Genomic DNA, 20,610 nt, shown 5'->3' on the forward strand with positions numbered 1-20,610 from the left:
TCTCTTGAGAGCATTAGGTTTTCACTATTATTAAGTATCAGAAGGAGGTTTTGTGGAGATTTTAGTAATCTTATATAGTTGAATTCATAAGTCAATTAAAGCTAGACCACCATGGAAAACCTGGAAGCACTAGACAACCGTTTCGTCTTATTGTGGGACTCCTAAGTAGTGCGCATCCACGATACCACCCCGTGAGACTCGAACGCAGAACCTATTAGTCTGGCGCCGGAGCACTTAACCTCTACACCACTGAGCCGACCGGCATCCAACCAATCCACGTAATTATTAAATATGTATTTTATTTTACAGATAACTTGAATTAAAATAAAATAAAATGGATATATGTCATCGGTGATATCGTCTTCAGTTAGTTGGTGTTCAAAGCCTATCCCATGCCTTGATACTCTGAGGTGCCATTCACAGTTATCGGTTAGTGTCTGGTTAATGATACGCTGTGTAAAGAAGACAACAAATGATGAGTAAATGTACATGACATAAACAACTTCTCATTATATGGCTGTGTGTAAATATTTAAATTAAGAAACTATTTCAAATTCTTCTACCTTCTATTGTTTTTGTCAAGTCTTCAGGAGTTTTATCAAGCATTTTTATCAGACCTGAGAATAATAAATACTACTCATTATGACTGGCTCACCCTTATCAGTTTTTCTGGAATCGATAACTTAATCGGATATCCGGTGAACGTCGAGAGTATAAAGAATATGTAATCCAGTTGGAAGAGTAGACTGATTGAATCCAGAGTCTTTTGAGATTCACATTTGAATACCCAAATAACGACTCGCAATTGTGTTGCCCTTTATAAGAATGAGATGGTAATCTACGAATGAACGAAGCGGATCGATTCAGCGAAGTAGTAGATGAGGTAGTCAAGTGAATTGAACATTTGTAAATTTACATTAGCCTTGATAGATTGGTGCGAAACAGAAAGACAAACCACATAACTGTACTGCTTTTGTGTACTGGAATGATTTTTACAAAAGATTAGAACTACTGTGCCAACACCAGCACAAGTACAGGTGTGAACAAATGACCTTCATATATCTCAGGGGGACACGATGACAATTAATGATCGATATAGAATCAGATTATTGACACTTTTCAACCTATACTCAATCGTCAAACGAATTTAGGCTTCACGAATTCGTCAATAAATGATGACTCAACTCAATGCTCATTAGTCACTTGCTCCCACATGAATCTTCCGAAACGCTGTTGAAAGTTTACAGCCCATTAAATAGACTAAAGCAAGAGTAGGAAAAAGCCTACCAAGGATGTTCAACACTATTCGTGAACTGTTGAAATCCGACCATGCAGCTGAATAGCGTGACTAAGAAGCTAAATAAAAATAGGATAGCACTGATTGCCTTTCTGTTTATAGTATTTATCCAATTGGGATCAGTAAGTTAAAAACGTTGTTTATTTTGTTCAATATTTTCATGACAATTGATGCAGATATCTGTCCAAGGTCAATGGGTCTTAAATTGTCAAAATGTATTGAGGTAACTTCATAGTTAAAAAGTTACATACCTCTGTATAAACTGTTCCATTCAGATGCATACAGATACAGATGTTTTTGGCAAATTTACGCAGGATCACTCTCGATCCATCACGTGGTTTTAGTAATTTTAGTAAGCTGTCTTTGTTCATTGGTGTTGACCACTCAGCAATTATCGAAATCGTGATCAGTGCTAGTTGGATAGAAGAAAGAAGGACAACAAAGTTTAGCGTTACAAACTTATATACACAAGAAAGAGACGCGAATACAAAACGAATATGATTTCATAAATATTGGAATATGTCAGTTATTTCTTGACAACTATTTCGTTATCAAGAAATTAACAACAGGAACGCCAAAACAAAATGAAAAACACTGATTTCAGCAAACATGCGCAAGGTGTCAAGTTGACATCTTATTTAAATACTTTGAAAGTAAGAACGCTACAGTTAACTAGATTGTGATACTCGATGATAAACATTAAGCTTCTTCAAAGGTATTATTCACAGTGGAATAGACTCAGATTTGGATATGCCATGGACTTAAGGAACTAATGAACGTTCTTAAATTATTATCATATAAGTTAGTAGCTGACCAATAAGTTTAGCCATGATATCCAGGAAACCTGATTCAATTTACTTAAAGTGTGTGTTTCCCATTGTTCGTTAATAGCTCTCATGAGACTGTGTCAAAAGTTACGAGTTCAAATCTTGGTGCCTCGGAATAATCTGAGTTGGTAAGGAGCTAATGTATGAACAACGGCACTGGAGTACAGGTGTGTTTGGCTGAGGAATCCTGAATAGGAATTAGTGCATGTCCTAGATTCCACTATTAGCCACAATCCGAATATACTAGAAAACTGTGTGATTTAGAAGGCGATATCGAAGCATCCACATAGGATGTACACATACCAAAAGAGACTTATAAATTGGAGTCCTGAATAAAGACGAAGTGAAATTACACGACCTTACTAATTAACTATTTTGAAGAGTAAACGAACGCTTTTTGTTTAATGATGCAACTAAGACTTTAGTTTTTAATGCTTATCTAATTAATCTTATTGTTTTATGGTTAACATCTTCAAATTTCATATGGAAATTAATTATCCACTAACATGAGATGAAAATAAATACATCCAGTAGGTGAATCAACACATTTTTCTGGTCAATCAATTAATCAGTTTGGGAAATTCTTATATTCATTAGCGATGAGGCGGTAGCTAGTTGATTATCATGATCAGTTTTTATAATGAAGCGTTGACCTGTGGAGTTGACCATATAGGGAATATGATAGTTACTCATTACTGATGAACTGGCTGAAACTGAAAACGTGAACCGTTGGAATTCAACTGAGTGGTCTTAAATTACTATTCTCACCAGCAGACGTTTAGGTCCTGAATTAGATCTCATATGTGGTCTTAAATAAAGGTTGTTGAGAATACGAAAGTTGTGATGAAACAGTTATTCAACGCACCATTGGTTTTCAACATTTCTTCACTTAGTGTTAGTCCGTGATGAAAACTAATAACAATTCATTTTATGAAGCCTTTGCAAAAATGAAGAATACTCATATGAGTAAATACTTCTAAAAGTATCTACAATTACCAAGGAAGATAATGGCTAACACGTAGGTACACAGCGAAACAAGCAAATTGAAAACAACTAAACAAATCAGATTCCCACTCATAGTTTTTGTTCACTTTTGTCATTCCATTTTCCTGTTTTGACATGTTTTCTTAATTTTTGTCATTCGATAATAAATTCTAGAAAAAAGGACCACCACTTTTATAGCAATAACATTGGTGCATATTTTATTTTAGTTCAATGTGCTGGTTTTACAACTGTACAAGCAATAAATAAATGGGCGTGTTCAATGGGCAATTGAGTTGAGGGTAATGTGGATCTTTGTATTTATCTAATATAGTAACAGCCATAAAATATAACATAATCTTTCTAATAGTTGTGATAAAGATTAAAAAATGGTAATAGTTTCGTTTCCATAAAATAAATGAAACTGATTTAATATATTTGTTGCTATAATTATGAGTGTATGACAAATTTAATGGTAAGATAAATAAGCTTATATTCACTTACAAATAGATTAGGAATTTGTTTTATTTTAGGTTGGTCACTTGTTAGTTATAGATGGAAATAGTTTTATCCGAAAGTACTTTTAGACTAATAAAATAGTGTAACAATTAGGAAATATTGAACATTCTCTGCCTCCCCAATCAATGTACTCATGTACTCAGTACTGGTTAGTCCCAACAAGAAAATTACCGGTGCTGAAAAATCTCTGGTGTGAGACAGGAATCACCCACGCCAATAGATCGAGTTCGTGTAAGATCACGAATTGACTGGAGTTACGAATGTAAATATTGGGTAGTGATTCAGTGGTCTGAAGGTTAAACTGTTGCTGTAATGGTCGAAGATTCTGGACTCGATCTATGTATGTGTTGTAGATTTTCACTCAGGAGGAGTCCCATACTAGAACGAAACAGCTATCCAGTGCCCGTCGACTTTCATACTTCTTTAAAGTCAGTCAGCGAAAATTAGAAAATATTGGTCAGTTAATGCTGCACGCACTGAATAAAGGCGTTCTCATTGAACTCTGAACATTTAAGTCTACTTAAGTAATAATTTAAACTACAAGTCTATTGATTAATTTTGAAATGATGAGGAAAATTTGTAGATTAGTGGCCCAAACAACTTTCACAGAGTCTTTCGGGGGGATAGTTGATGTATTCTTAGAGACCTAGAACAGCATCCTATACTAACTTACTGGTAATTCTCTCAGTTGTACTTGTTTTACATACCTTGGTCTTTCCCTATCTGGAGTAATCAGTGATCCATTGCTACTAGACACGATAGCTGGTTCAGAGAAGGTGTCGTCTATTCCGTTTACAGACATTTGAACCACTTAACAATCTCAGAAGTCAACTTGTTCTAAAATACCATATTAACCGGACAAGGATTTAGAAGTATCCACTATTCTTTCGACCGTTGTTTTTAGTCGTTTAAAGAGTCTTCGACCCATTACCATTACCTTGGTTGCTTCAATCTTTGGAAAAAATATTAACTGACAAAAATCAATGATTGTTCCATGAAAAAGACCCATACTTTTTATATTATATGTATAAACATATGTCTAGTAACAATAATAATAATAATAATAATAATCTGAAACTAATATGAACACATCATAAACACAAATATCACTTCAATGATCATTTTATGAATTTCTTTAATCCTATTTATAGAAGCATGTTAATAAGATGCAAGTGTACTTTTTTTTTTGAGTTAATTTCCATATGATTAGAATATTACATAAACAAAATAAACGTTTGATTAGTATAAATGATATTTTTCCAAAGAAGATTTTTCTTTTCAAATTTCAGTTGAAAGATAAATTGTGTAAATTTCTTCATGTTCAATTATATAACAATATTTTCACAACTATCAATAAATATAAAGCCGGAAGTAGGACTTAGTCAATTGGAAAACCCAATGTATTTACCGAATATATATGAATACTATATATTTTGATTATTGTATAAAAAAGTGATTTCTCCAATCAGCACTTCAATCAATCTATGGTCGAATGGAATAAAATCTGTCTGGGTAGTTAGTATGATAAAAAAGGCTAAATTGATACATATTGTTCATTCATATAATAGTTCGTGAAATAAAGGAGGAATCAAGAATATGATTAAAATTATAGGAAACCATACATAACGGTTAGGGTTGAATCAAGTATCTTCTAGATTAGTGTTCTTATACTTTCTTAGTTTAGCTAAATTATACGGTTATTAATTATCATCCTTGTATAATATGTCTTCTAAAACGAAGCTATTGAAGTTACATTTGGTCTTATCATGAAAATTTCAACTAGGAAATTCATTAGTTATACACTCAAGTTCATATTATATTTCTATGGTCCAGTCGATACCTCTGTCACGATTTCGGACTTGTTTTGAAGCCGTCGTGAGATGGATAATCTAGGTGTAATTCACAGAGACTTTTACACCCATGAACGTAAATCGGCTTGAGGGTCGCTGAATTGTTGTTTCTACTTAGTTTGCTACCATTTTGTAGTGTGCGATCACAACCACATATGAATTCACTTAAATGTAACCAATCTCAAGCTAATTAACCATTAATGCTAATTACGTTTCGAAACACTCACTATGTAAACCGAATTGACATCATAGTGCGTGCAGTTTGACGTTAGTGATTGAACTGAGTGATTGCATCATCACAACCATTGTTGTTTTGTCTAGTTCTAAGTGCTGATTTTCAAACATCTAACGCAAGAGTGAAACTGTTGTTTAACATTTACAACGTAACGTCTGGAATAAGAAAAAAAGTAGTTTCAGACTATGAATTGTTCAGACGATTGCTTCGAAACTGATCCTTACCGTATGGGATGTAAAACAGTAACATTTATCGTGTTCAACTCTCATTTTCCCGAAATCTTTCAGCTAAATGAACAGTATCGTATAGGGGTCTACTACATTGTGTAAGTAGTCCATTTATACTCATGGCTCATCGGAATCTGAATGGAGTATTGAAATTAACATTTGCTGCAGCAGTCAGTAATACAAGCCTGAATTTCCAAACAGACATGTAGATTGTTAGTTTCAAATCGGCCTTATTGGCATATGCCAACAAGTACAAAATTCAAACCAACAGTTCTTTTCTAGACGATTTGAGGAGTCCAGTTGAAGTCAACAATGTCCACTTTTCTTTCAAGTCAGAAGTTTATGAAAGCTGGAATTAACAATGCTCGATTTTAGGACAAGATCTAACCAAGAGATTTATTCTATTCTAGACTACTACTACTACTACCGATCCCACATTGGTCAGAATGCTGTTTGTGTATATAAAAACGATAGTCATTCATTATATTACTTTATGTTACTGTCTAGAAACAATTAAGAATGACATTATCGTCATCCTACTTTCTATTAATAATCTTGTCATTATCACCATCGTCATTATTATCGTCAAAATCAATTCATTGTCAACTAAACTATTCATCTTATCATCTTCATTAATCTTTATTATTTTGTTGGTAAACACAGATAATACTACTTTAATTAAAAGTAACAACTGTCTACTTTGTTGTTTGTTGTACTAGTGTATAGTGGGATGTTATTTTCCGCGAAAAAAAGAAGCTAAACAATTTCAATTAATTCATTATCTCTATTTATTTATGAAAAAAGGCGATGAAATTGCGGTTAAAACTACAACTTAAATGTGTATATACATTAATAATTCATTAATCTGTAAGTGAAATTATAGGAGAGGACATTTCAAAAGTTATTAATCATGATCATTGTAAATAAATATGCAGAGGAAACTATTCTAATTACTTAATAGTAGTATTTTACTACTTATCAACAAACTATAGAAAAAATAGATGAATTCACAACTAACCATGTAATAAATTGAGCATTTGTAATAAAAGTGTAAAGAAAGTGTGGATCATCATCATTAGAGTGCAAGATAGCTGTTCTAGTTACATTTTGAAACGATCAGATTAAAAGATCAGAATATAAATGAACGTATAAGGTCATAGGAGCAATCCTCTTTCATTTGACATATTCAATACAAAGTGATCAAATACATTACTAGTTTTGAGAGGTTTATTAAAACTACAGAACATAGAAAATATATTACTTATTGATTGGTGATTTTCAAAGTCGGAAAGTTCTGTCAAGTCTTTTAAACCAACCTATACATAGAATTCACACACAATTTTGAATAAATTTACATAAATCATATTTTAATGTTTTTATGACTTTCATGATTATTCACCATATTCCATGAAATTCACCACACGGATTACGAGCTTCTCTTATGCATATTGCCGAATCTATCGGAATGCATGTTCACAGACTTAACCCTTTATACTCGAAAGAAGTTTGTACAACCACTCTCTCTACTTTGACCATCGATACATATAAATGTGTTTCAGTTGAACTTTGCTTAACCATATTCATTCAAAAGAAATTTCCAAATCAATCTCTAATTTCTTTACCTTTCGTGTTTTTACATGTTCTTAATATCCATCTCTTAATTCTTACATAGCTACCATGAAATTGACTTTTTATCCAAATATTCTCTTGAACTAACAATTGTTTAACTGAGTTTCTCAGTTTTTGAAAATAATTACTTCGACTATCGTAATCGTCTTTCTTCCAACTACTCAATGAAACACTTCATATTGTTTTATGATTACTGTGATACTATTTAATTATGATGCTATACCACTACTCAACTTTTACTATTATTGTCATTATCATTATTATTTTATTGTTATAAATCACATATGTATATCAGTGAAGAGCAATGATGGAAAACTAGTTGAGAACAACGTCTCTCTATTCGTTTTCCTTTTGCCAAATTTCTAAATGGGAATTTTTAATGTGCTGAAATCTGTAGAGCAAACATGTGGGTTGAAGGTTATTAATGAGTATCTGAAGTGTGATGCGAGACTGAGTGAAGAAAAGATAAATGTTGATTTTATAAAAGAGAGCATGGCAACTAGTCTGTATCCGAAAATATACTAGAAGTGTTTTCGTACCTTTAGAGTTCGACCGAACGGAAAGACCCTTAAACGTCATGCTTTGAATCAAATCGTTTCTCAGAATTCATATATTATTATTGCAATGATGAAATAATGTAAATGAGAGAGTTTCGCTGTTGAAGAATTTCCCGATAACTTAAAAGAACAATTTTCGGACTGCGTGAGGATAGCGGTTTATGCAAGAAAAGAAAGGAAACGTATTGAGCTGAGGAAAGACCTGGACAAACAGATTCCACAAATACCATTTAAATCTAACTGAAGTCAGTATGAATATAATTTTCCCAGTGTTAATTTGAAAAAGACTGAGTTGTAAACTTGTCACCACGCCTGAAGTTTTGTGACATTAAGTAAAGAGCCAATCAAATGGATGTTGAGGTTCAGTTTGAAAATTCTTTTTACCCATACGTCGGAGCTAGTGACTTCATCGGAAGATGATGTCGAAAGGTTTAATTCAGTATTAGTGAACTTTTGGTTTAGATAATTGAATGGTGGACACAAGTCGAGGAGTATTTTGATCACGAAGCACGGAGAACCTTTTCGGAGACTCAAAGCTAATGAAAACTTATAAATCACAAAACCAGACTGAGATTATGAGGTAGATATTACAAGTATACCACACAGTAATGATTATGTCCTTCGACTCTACGGCACCATCCAATTCAGTAGAAGCATGCCTAGACAAATATACTATGTTACTACAGCTCATAGACGAGTTTCATTTCTTAAAACACAGAAACAAGAAGAGGGTAAGTTTAACAGAACTTACTGATTGATGCCTTGCAACGTATTTCTTATTCAATGTGCAGGTTTACAAGGAGATCAAAGGAACTCAAATGCAATCATCTATTTCAGGACTGGTAGCAGAAGGTTTTACGTAAAGACTTCAGACTACAGCCCAATCAACGATCAAGCCAAAAGTTCAGGTACCATAAGTAGATGACATTTTCGTTGTTCGTATTAGTGACAAACTGAAAAAGCACACCAGTTACTCAATGAAATATTGGAAGGCATCAAGTTTACAAAAAAAGCAGAATCAACGAACAAAATCCCTTCATTCGATTTATTAATGAACAGGACAAACACAAGTGCAATATTAAACTAACAACCAGTTATAATCCAACAATGTACAAACACTATGCAAAACAGCCTAAACTCACTGCAACACTGTACATGAAAAACTGAAAAACCCATGTTCTGTCTGTCTGAAGTAAAATATATTGTCCTTCAATTTGCATAAAACAACTCAGGAATCACTACAGCGGTTTTATAACCCTTCATAATCAAAATTATTTACAAGACAATCAAACTAAAAGACATAACGGCTGTAGAAAGAAGATACATTCTCTATCTTAACGCGCCTACTATTGTACATTTAAATGAATTGATATGTACATTTCAGAATGAAACATGGTAAGCATTTCTACACCATTTAATTTGTTAAACAATATGTCGATTACACCAAAACTAATTTCACTGTAAGAAATATACTATTTTAGGTTTCCACTTAATTAAACCACGCATAAAATATCAATCGGAGGAATACACACTTTTTTTCACGTCCATTTAAACCAGCCGTCATTTACGTAAATGCACTCATGAGTATCATATATTATGTGATGAAATTAACAAAACAATTAGTTTATGGTGTAGCAGAAGAGGAGGCGACGCGATACAATAAGTTAATTAAATTCTACAAACACGAACAATTTTGTCATGTTTATAACTCATCTTTAACTGACAAACAGTGGTAAGTGTTACATTTTCAAATTGTTAATTTCCTTAAAACTCATAAATAACTTGAATAACATGAATAACTTTATTTTCCTATCAACAGTAAAAACTCCGCCTGTAGCTCTTCTAGAGTTACTGCCGGTCCCAAGCCCGGGTAAAGGAGGAGAGTTGGGCATGGGGTTAGCGACCCCATCCCGTAGAAAACTAACTCGCTAAAAAACGCTAACTAGAAGGGCTAACGCTAACTAACAATACAAACAGTAGCCAGATTAAAGGCCAACAATTTACTTACAATCAATCTACTTTCCATTTAATCTTCATATATTTAATCATGAACATGAGTTTTCACTATAATGTTATCACTATTACTATTATTAGTGTTATTGTTATTGTTTTTGCCATTTTCATTATTTTTCCCCCGTTTTTTGAATGTTACTATCCATGATTGCTACCTCATCATGACTTTCACATTTAGATGCAGAGTTTAACCTTATAATTTTAGTCTAAGTGCCAATAATGATAATAAAAAAAATAATAATAATTAATATACGAGCCGGTAAAAACATCTTAAATTCCATTTATTTTTGACAAAAAATATTAGAAGTAAAATGTTGTTTTCCACATTTTTGTTTATTTGAGAAAATGGTTGTATCACCCACTACACAGTCGAATCAAACAAAACATGAAAATGAAAAAAGGAAATCCGATAACTTTAGACACCGTGAGATATTGCTAAATATGCTGTTTCGCTAATTGTAAAAAACGTATATTAGAGATCATGTGGATCATGGCCAGTAGTGGGATCCAGGATGTGCATTTTTTTCAACATGGGACTCATCAATTTTATTTACTTACATCCTAGTGTTGATGTTGACATTGCGGCTCGAACCCAGTACATTTCCCCTGTTTGTATACTCTAAAACTACGTGGTACAAAAGGATTAGATCTAGCCAACGCACTCAGTATCCGATGATGTGGAACTATCATGTTTTAAAAATATTTCTCCACTGTACCTACTGTTATACCTATTCTATACGCAATTTCGTTCTTTTGATTAGTCTTACTGAGTGGTTATTGATGTTATACGGCTTGTTCCACAGTTTTCCAACATTGCGGAATATTTTGAGGTGCGATTTGTACCCAGTTATGTAACCTGCCTACAGCAATTCAACATTGATTTAATTCCGTCTACTAATCTACATGCCATTTAATTATATTTTCAAATCACACATAAAAGAAAACAGTCAGCGAAAATGTAATCGATGTTATAATTAATTTGAAACACCTCACCTATAATTGCATTAACTCTGTCTAACACACACAGAATATTTATTATGAAAAATAAGATGACAGTGTTGTGAATTGTCATAAAGAGATGGGAGAATCTTCTCTATAGATCAGTCGAATTACTAATGGAAAAATATGCAAGTCACAAAACGTCCTCACTGACTGTAATATTCCCAATGTAACCTTGTAATTTTGTTTAGTAGAAAGTTGCTTTAAATTCCCTGATCATTCTGAGAACAACTTGAAACATATTGGATGAGTTTATGATCATATTTGTTAAAAATAATACTCACTACCGAATGTAAAAACCACTACACATGTGTTCAGAAGCATGCATTTCTGGGTTTGAAAAATGATAAAACATGTAGATTTTTCAACTACCTGACATGAGAGAAGGCATCTCTCATGTTCACCTTATCATAATCGACAATCCTCATGCTAAATTTCAATGTCCCAGACATTAATTAAATAATATGAAACGAAGAAATAGATTTAGCTCTCTCTCACTCTCTGGTATTCTGGTTAGATAATAAAATCTGGTATGAAGAAAACTGAACAAAAAGAATAAACTGTAATTTCTTCCTCAAATGTTTGTAAAATAAATAGACGAAACATGTGGAAGACGTGCTTCATTTATTACACCAGACGTATGTTTCAATATATGATAAGTGTAAGTGTAAGAACAATTATGTGCGCATAGCATAACTTGGAAGAGTTTTGATTGATTGACTGATTGATTGATAAAGATCACATGATAGAAGACTGAACTAATGAATAAAATCAACCTTGTCTAGTTACATAGTCTGGGTCATATGCCAATGAGAAACTGAACCGATGATAAAGAAATTGTTTTATACTACTGAAACGTTCTTTGGTGGATTGGTATGTTATGATAGATTACGATTTAAGGGATTATCAAATACAATCTACATACAAGACATATGGAGGTTTATCCTCAGAAACCAATTGATTTACATCCCATACACATTCAAGTCTATTTTACGTCAATGTTCAAACAACCAAACATAGTAATAGATATCAATGAAAATTCTTGTTTAGATGACTTCTAACATACCCATATGTTTGAAAGACCTTAGTTTCCATGCCTTTATCAGATGATATAAGAATAAGTACGCTTGAGTATTTCGTCGCAAAAATGAAATCAGTATCAAGTTGTTTCTGGTTTTAAATGACTCCTTGAATGAGATTATTCTATGATGAAAATTAGTGTATCAAGTTAATGTGATCCCTGAAATCATCGGTTTTGGAAACTGTTCACTTTCGATTGGTAACTATCTTGAAATAAAGAATACTGGAATATATAAACCAAACAAAACGACGCAGGGTATTAGGGAACGATGGTAAATCAGTTGATGAGGTGATGAATCTTCATCGACTGAGATGGTTGGGCCATGTGTTACGTATGCCTGAACACCGATTACCACGACGCGCTATGATGACTAGTATTGGGGACGGTTGGAAGAGAGTTAGGGGCGGCCAAACCAAAACATGGCATCAGTGCTTGAAGTCACTAACTTCTAGTCTGAGCCATGTTAGCAGATGCAGACTACCTGGTTGGGGTCCGCGTGACTATCGTAACCAATGGTTGGAGACTCTGTGTGACATGGCTCAGAATCGATCACAATGGCGTAGGTGTATACACTCTTTATCTTCCCTTAAACCTTGAGACTAAAATTGCTTCATATCTCCCTTCCTATACTATATCCTTATATACAACCTATAATTTATATACTACTACCAACACTAAATTAACTACTATTAATCCGGTGTTGATCTTGTTGTGCTAACGAGGTATGGCAACTTGGACCGATGCATATATGTGCCTGGTCCTACGTTGTAGCTGACTGACTGAACAAAACGACTGCTATCTCTACTGAAATATTCCTCTGCAATGTTGTAAATTGTCTTGTTGTCAGACATTAGTCGAATGATTCCACTTCTTTCATCTGAACATCAAAACTTTTATCAAAAAATATCTAAACCATGAGATCAGTATTGAAATAGCGTAATAATGCTTTCAACTGAAAAGACTCCAAACTACAGGTAAACAACCATACAGTGGTACATGATCTTACATAAATCTAGTATACTGAATTATGTTGAATTTTACATTGATAATCTAGTGATGGAATAGCAAGCAACTTTTACACATCTACTCGCACAATAAAATACACCGTTTATAGGTTAAGAGATATCATCAACGGTTACCTGATAATAATTCATCACCTGCAAAACAAATCGACCGAAACTTTATACTAAATAATGAATCGAGTGAATTTGAACACAACCCTACAACTAAGATAAACAGTTAGAAACTAAAATTTCAATTTTACTTCGTTTGAGAAGTTAGGATAGTTCACTAATGAATCAAACAGGCAAGATTTTATAGTTTACGTCATGAACTAACATTAGTTGGACGACCACCTACAACCAGGGAGAACTAGGCAAATGTGTCGTCTGAGCGTTGGACCTCGCTACAAACTTTCTACATAGATAAATTCCTGTTATAATTACTCATTTTCGTAATTTGTCTGGCCAATGAGGACTTTGGATGAAAGAATACCGAATAACTAATCAGGATTTGCACAATTAATTCACATTTTACAAAGTACACAAATGTCATTAACATGGGTGGTTTTATTATTTCTAATCTGTAATTAAAGTTTTAAACAAAATAATACATAATAGTGATTTCAGACAAATTTCATTTATTTTCTAGTCAAAAGTGTAGACTATATTATCAAAAAATAACATTTCGACAATCGGTTTATGCAAGAATAACAATCGTCTGTAAGCACATGTAATTGCAGATACAAAATACATTTTGTAAGCAACAAATACCTTAACAACGACAGAAGCCTTTCTTTGTTTCTTAAGACAAAATCGAGTTGTAGCCATTTTCCTCCTCCAAGATCATGTCATTCAGAATTATTGTATGCACATATACTAAACAAGCATTGATTAGATATTTTTCTAAGCTTATTTCGTATCCAGGGTGTTGTACACCAAAAGTGTATGTATTTACATACATATTGGTGTACGTGTGTACAATTACAATCCAGACATCGCTTTTAATTAACATGAAATTGGACTTGATTTTTTCTCATTTGTAATCTTTCTTTCTGAATTTACCTTAGTATATTGAACGTAGGTAAGTGGAAGATTTGATGGAGTAATTTGTATGTAAGTATAAACAACGAAATTTTGTTTCGTTAATTTTTACATGTTCAATGGTAAGTGAATTTTCCTGGTACTCTAACATTTTAATCATCATAATTGTTTCTGATAGTCACATAAAATGAAATCACATTCTGACTTAATGGTCTGAGGTCTTGATTGGACTAGTTTTTCACTGAAAGTATCATGATTGACAACTTGTTAACATGTATCCAGTTCTCACACTCTTTGATGTTTATTAACGTGTCTTATGGGAAATTTAAAAGCTCTAAAATAGATTTTATTGCCAAGCAACTCCCCTAAATAAATAGCATTGGAGATATCATAATTATCTCCTACAGAACCTGTTTTTTGTTGGTCCAGTTTAACACTGCTTCTTGTACCTGTTAGTTAGTCAAATCAATTATCCCTAACAATTGACTACGTCATCATGCCTTAAACAGTGAAAATGAGTTTGAAGAACTTCATCATTTTTAAACACTTTCTATAACGTCAAACAACAAAACAGTAATTTTAATATGATTGATTCACTCATTACAACTGTATGATTGGTGGTCGTCAGTGGTGGCCCTATATAATACATGAAAATAAACCAGATAATTTAACATTCTATCTTGGTATAGTGTTTCATTAAGGCTAAACAAAATTATCAGTATGTTGACAGAATACTGTTTTTGAAGATAACATTTATCTCCCTCTTGTCATCAATCTTATCTCCCTATTTCTGATTTGCTCCATAAAAGTCACATTGACAATAACAGACGAGATAACTAAATGTTTATAAAGTGAGAAATGTGAACTTATCTAATGAAGTACTAAAGGACATTAAACACAAAACATGGAACACTGAACGAGAAACGTTTTCTATCCGGTGGAAAATTCAAAAACACTGTAACATGGTGTTATGAAATAATTAATCTGTCTTACTATCTATCTTACTATTTCACACTCTCTTTCTGTCACCCTCCCGTGCTATATAATACACATGTGTATTTAGTTTACAGTGATCGGATATATATGTATATAGAAACATATTGACCTCCATGTAACTATCTGTTTCCAGGGTCCTTGATTATTTCCCACATCATCAGGTTGTTGGTTTATTAGCTGAACAAGACCGAAATAGGATAATTTGTTTTATATGAGAAATTGATAGAAAGAAAAACATTGTGTCGGTGCACACACACAACTAGAAACACACCTTGCAGTGTGTTGACACGTAAACACTACATACATGTACACAAGCCAATGTATACAACTATATCCTGACAAATTTTCAGCATATCTGTAAATGTATTTTATTTCTAACTGTAAAATAAATTGGCTTTTGATTGCACCTCGTCTACAATCCACTTGTTGTAGTTCAGATTAGATGTGTGTATGCACACATGTAAGTACACATACATTAAAGTACAATGGAACAATACCGGTTTAATTTAGCTATTATTTTTGTTGTATACATGACACAACTGAATACAAGTGGTGTTAAAAATATCGAGAAAATGAGTGATGCAACCGCAAATACAAAGAAGGAATAGTTGATTGGATGAGTAGACAACATGGGAGAATAACCCACCGGATCTATTTCTTCATTGTACAGTCATCAATATCAGACATGCAGTACACAAAGTATGGTACAAATAAATTAAAACATTTTGATTCATTTTAATTAACTAATCAACTAGATAAAGAACTAGCGCAATAACAATGCCTAGTCATGCAAAATCAACTAATTAAATGAAGGTGAAAGAGATTTTCAGGTTCATTGATAAAATAGTCATTAAATTATATGATATCCGGTATATTATTTTATGAAATTTATACACAAATGTCTGTGACATTTTGCCCACACACACACACTCTCCTTTGTAATTGTATACACTTTACGAAATAGATAGTAATGTACAAACAACTAAACACTATCGAATTACTTTCTTGTCTCAAAAATGATTAATGCATGAATGAATAAGGGTGAACTCATTCGTTACACAATTCTATCAGGGTTAAGTGATTGTGGTAAAATGTTGTAACTTATATTTTCCAATACAGAAATAAAAATAAAACATCCTAGTTGTCTGAAAATTATTCAATTTACAAAAAAATAACATTTGGCTGAAGCAACGGTAGAACATTTCATTGTTTTTTTCTTGAGGAAACAACTTTCTTGTAATGGTTTTTCACTCCTTAACAATGTGCACTCATCACCCTACCAGTTATCGAAACCACTAATTCAGGATGTAATGGTCAACATTTCCTACTTCAGACAATCTACAATTTATAACTACCGTCTACACTTTTAGTGTGATTGTGTGTATTCTAAGTTATTCGTGTACATCATTTATAATACCGTATGTTCATGTGGTCGAGTGAATGGATAACATAATTGGGAACAGATAACACTGATCAATACGAATAAGTATGAATGTTGCCCTCCCGTTTAGTGGCCTGAATATTATATTTTGACTGGTTCAGTAAGATTATTTAGATCATGTAGCGCATGATACTGAATCGAAAATGGATAAACTGCATCAACTAACAGACTAGAATACTGATACTTATTTTAGTGTCTTCCTGTCATTATGCGATAGTCTTTAACAGACCACTCACAATTTATTGAAACTTTCGTATCAAATATGACACATCTATCACCAGGTTGACTACTAATGTCACTTGAAGTACGTTGAAACAAAATCTCTGTTTTACGTTGACATTTTCCTCGTTATATACTAATGACAACCAACAAATCTCTAAGACTCATGAATTATTTAATACCAAACTAAAATGAGAATAATAGACATTAAAACCGTCCCAAGGTAGTCAAACTAGAATAGATTTTTGATTTTGTGCTAGAAATGTGAATCCGCAACTGATGATCAGTCGGATTTCGGAATCAGTCTGACGTACACCATAATGACTAGCGTTTGGTCAGTCAGCTCGTCCCTAGCTAGTGTGATGGAGATTCATGCATAAAATTATCACATGCAATGTAAATATAGGGCTATTGCTTGTTGGCAGCCAAAGATTACTGACAGTCATATTGTTCTACACTGGAACCGCGTATGAGAGCACATAAATAACTTCAGTCTTTGAATCATTGTACCTGATTCCAGTTAGTTTATATGTTGAACAAATCCAAAAGTATACACCATTACCGTTATCATTTCATGTTAGGAATTTTATAAAAATAACCACTAAGGCTTAAGTATTCTTATGTTGGTTTTATTAACCAAATCAATAATGTTTACTATTTTTGTTTTTATTTACTTTTTTCCCATGTTGCATTCACCATTAAACTGGTTGATTTTGCTTCGTCTATATTCTAATTTTATGTAAAGAATGAATTTGACCTTTATTACAAAATATTGGAAATATTTTAATGTGAACGTTGGTCTTACTTCAACTGAATAGTTTCATATTTACTGAAAAAGATATGTCTGATCAACAAGTTGTTAATGAAATCAATACACGAATATTTTCTCTGTGATTATGTGTTACCGATACTAATATCGTATGCTGCAGGTTAGTTGCAGGACTATACTGTTAATGACAACTGACCTTGAAAAGGTGAGAAGAAGGAGAGTGTTAACCTTTTACGTTTCATTACTCAGTCAAACAAGTCTTTCCAACGTGACCAAATTACCTCGAATAAAACTGCGAGGAATGAATTCAAATTTGATTGAGAACTGTTCTGACAACTAATGTAACGATAAAACTAAAATTATCATGCCTCTTATTTGAACGGGATGGTTTGATTGAATGTTCATTGGCCAACGAATCATTTACACTCTACGACTCTTGTAAACTATGGTCAAACTAATGGAGTTTCAAATCGGTCTGTAACACATATGAGAGTAATATGAGTAATAATGAGGTATAAAGTTAAGTGTTTAACATACAATTCCCTTTATTTTTCCTGCAGACACATTTGGAAAGTGAAAGCAAATGTATCAACACGAGATTATACTAAACCATGTGGAAAATGTCGAACCTAAAAATACATACCCTACCTTATCCCACGGATATCCGTCTCCGGCGGTAAGGTCCCAACAAGTACGGAGCTAACACAAAAATTACCCACAAAAAGGTCGTGTGTGACCAGCCTCAAGCAGCTGTCCCTTGGGCACTGCGATCGCGCTCTCAGGTCATTAAGACCACTTCTAATCCCATTTCCTTTTCAGGTACCTCTAGAAGAACACTTCCACGGTGTGCGCAAATTGGAAGTGACAACTGCCCTCATACCTCTAACAGCATCCAAGATCACTGTATTCATAAGTGAGGTACAAAGTTAAGTGCTTAACTTACGATTCCCTTTATTTTTCCTGCAGACACATTTGAAAAGTGAAAGCAAATGTATCAACACGAGATTATACTAAACTACGTGGTTTTGCCAAAGGCCTTTTTATCCTGATTCAAACAAACGTTGGCCGATCCATTGTGGTGGAGGATCTCTCAGACTATGTTTAATAAGACTTTTATGAGCTAAAGCAAGCCACAAACACAAGTACCTCGTGAAAGTGCATATCCTATAGATTACATGTAGGTAGTAATAAACACATCCTTTTGAAGACTTTGTCTATATGCCTCAGTCAGTCAGCTACAACGTGGGACCAGGCACATATATGCATCGGTCCAAGTTGCCATACCTCATTAGCACGACAAGATGAACACTGAATTCTTACACAGTTTGGTATTGAAAATAGTGGTTTATTTTATTTCCCTATAATAAATGCAAGAATACCTGACCAAACGGCCCGGACTAACTCCAATACCCATGATTTCTGATCTATTATACATGTAACACTACCGACCAGTCAAATGGTGATCTTACCAGTCAATTTTCATTCAATCACTCTGAATTATGTAAAAATGTAACTGAATTCCTGATAGATCAAAATTTTATTAAAATAACGTATTTCATAACTGTCATGGGAATGATTATGAATATATTATCCCCTGATACAGTAAGTTTCATATTAATTATCCCGAAGGCTCTATTTGTTTCGTTGAGACAGTGACAATCAGTTGTTGAGATTCATTAAGATGATGCGACCTAAGTCAACGAATTGGTAACTTTGATAAGTTTGTGTTTACTGTCTTGTAGTCTAAAAAAATCACATCACACGATTCTGTCCTTTTTGAGAAAAATTAAAAATATTATGGCTATGCAACAACGAATGGGAGAAAATCACATTTATTTCAGACATATTTCATTTCTGATGTAGTGAGATAATTGCTTTGTTCAAGTGAATAAATGAGCCACCATACGAACAACAATATGAATATTTTAAAACTCATTGTGATGTAATACTCAAGAGCTAAGTCTATTAATCAATTCATCACCAGACGGACTTTTCATCAGTGTAACGTAACATTAGTGTTTGAAAGATACAGTTCGTTAACGTAAATATTCTTGCCGATTTGGCTTTAAACTTGTAAACCAGTGGTTAAATCTGACGTATTTTCTCTTAAGTCAACCAATGAAAACGAGAACAACTGTTAATTGATTTTCTGTTGACGAAATAACTGATACGCTTGTAACCGTAGACAGAATTATGAACACCTTCAATAAGCAGTCTACTGGGGATTACCTGTGGAATGTGTGATTGTTGAAAGGGACATGTTCTTTGTTTATCATGGACCGTACACCTTTCTAGTCAATTATCAGCAAATGTTAAGCTAGGTAATGAGACCAGTCGTACAAGATCGCAAGACCATTGAAGGGTGGTGTGCTTGAAGTAATTGCCCATCATTTGTTTTTTGTTCGAAAAAATAACAAGGTATACTCTTATTTAGGGTAATTTTTGAATAAATTGTTAAACTGACATGAATATACTCTTCAAATTTGAAGTATATTCATTCTAACAGAAAATAGATTACACATGAGGAAACGCCCCAATTCGTAGAGGAAAAATGTAATTTGTGTTACACAGTTCCTTGATAACCTGATACTATGAAAATGAAACCCACCTGTTAGTTTCGACTAATATTATTTGATAATTTGATCTATTGTGATGGAAGAAGGTGAAAAAGAACGGAACTCATCAAGAGAATGATAAACTAATGAAGGTTAATCGACCTTTATTGAACTGTTCAAGTCTCATGTAGTTATTGGGACAAATCATTCAACTGAAGAATGAAATGAAAATACAAGCTAGCGAAATTATATGATAATGATAATTCAGTGTGGTTGCTCAGATGTTAATACATAATAATGATGATTAGCCAGAAATCTTGGTTTTTAACTCGACCGTGAAGTGTGCGTTGTGGATATGAATGGAAGAGTAAGT

At 33.3% G+C, this 20,610-nt stretch overlaps 1 protein-coding gene across 1 annotated transcript; it reads left to right on the forward strand.

The window, feature by feature from the left end:
* Positions 1 to 6,382: 6,382 nt before the first annotated feature.
* Positions 6,383 to 6,655, forward strand: Smp_200740 (uncharacterized protein; the record flags this gene model as incomplete). The annotated part of the gene is made up of 1 exon (XM_018793575.1): positions 6,383 to 6,655. The coding sequence occupies one exon, from the start codon at positions 6,383 to 6,385 to the stop codon at positions 6,653 to 6,655; it is 273 nt and encodes a 90-aa protein (XP_018648074.1).
* Positions 6,656 to 20,610: the final 13,955 nt, after the last annotated feature.

Source organism: Schistosoma mansoni, chromosome 1 (assembly GCF_000237925.1).
Source record: "Schistosoma mansoni strain Puerto Rico chromosome 1, complete genome".
Lineage (NCBI taxonomy): Eukaryota > Metazoa > Platyhelminthes > Trematoda > Strigeidida > Schistosomatidae > Schistosoma > Schistosoma mansoni.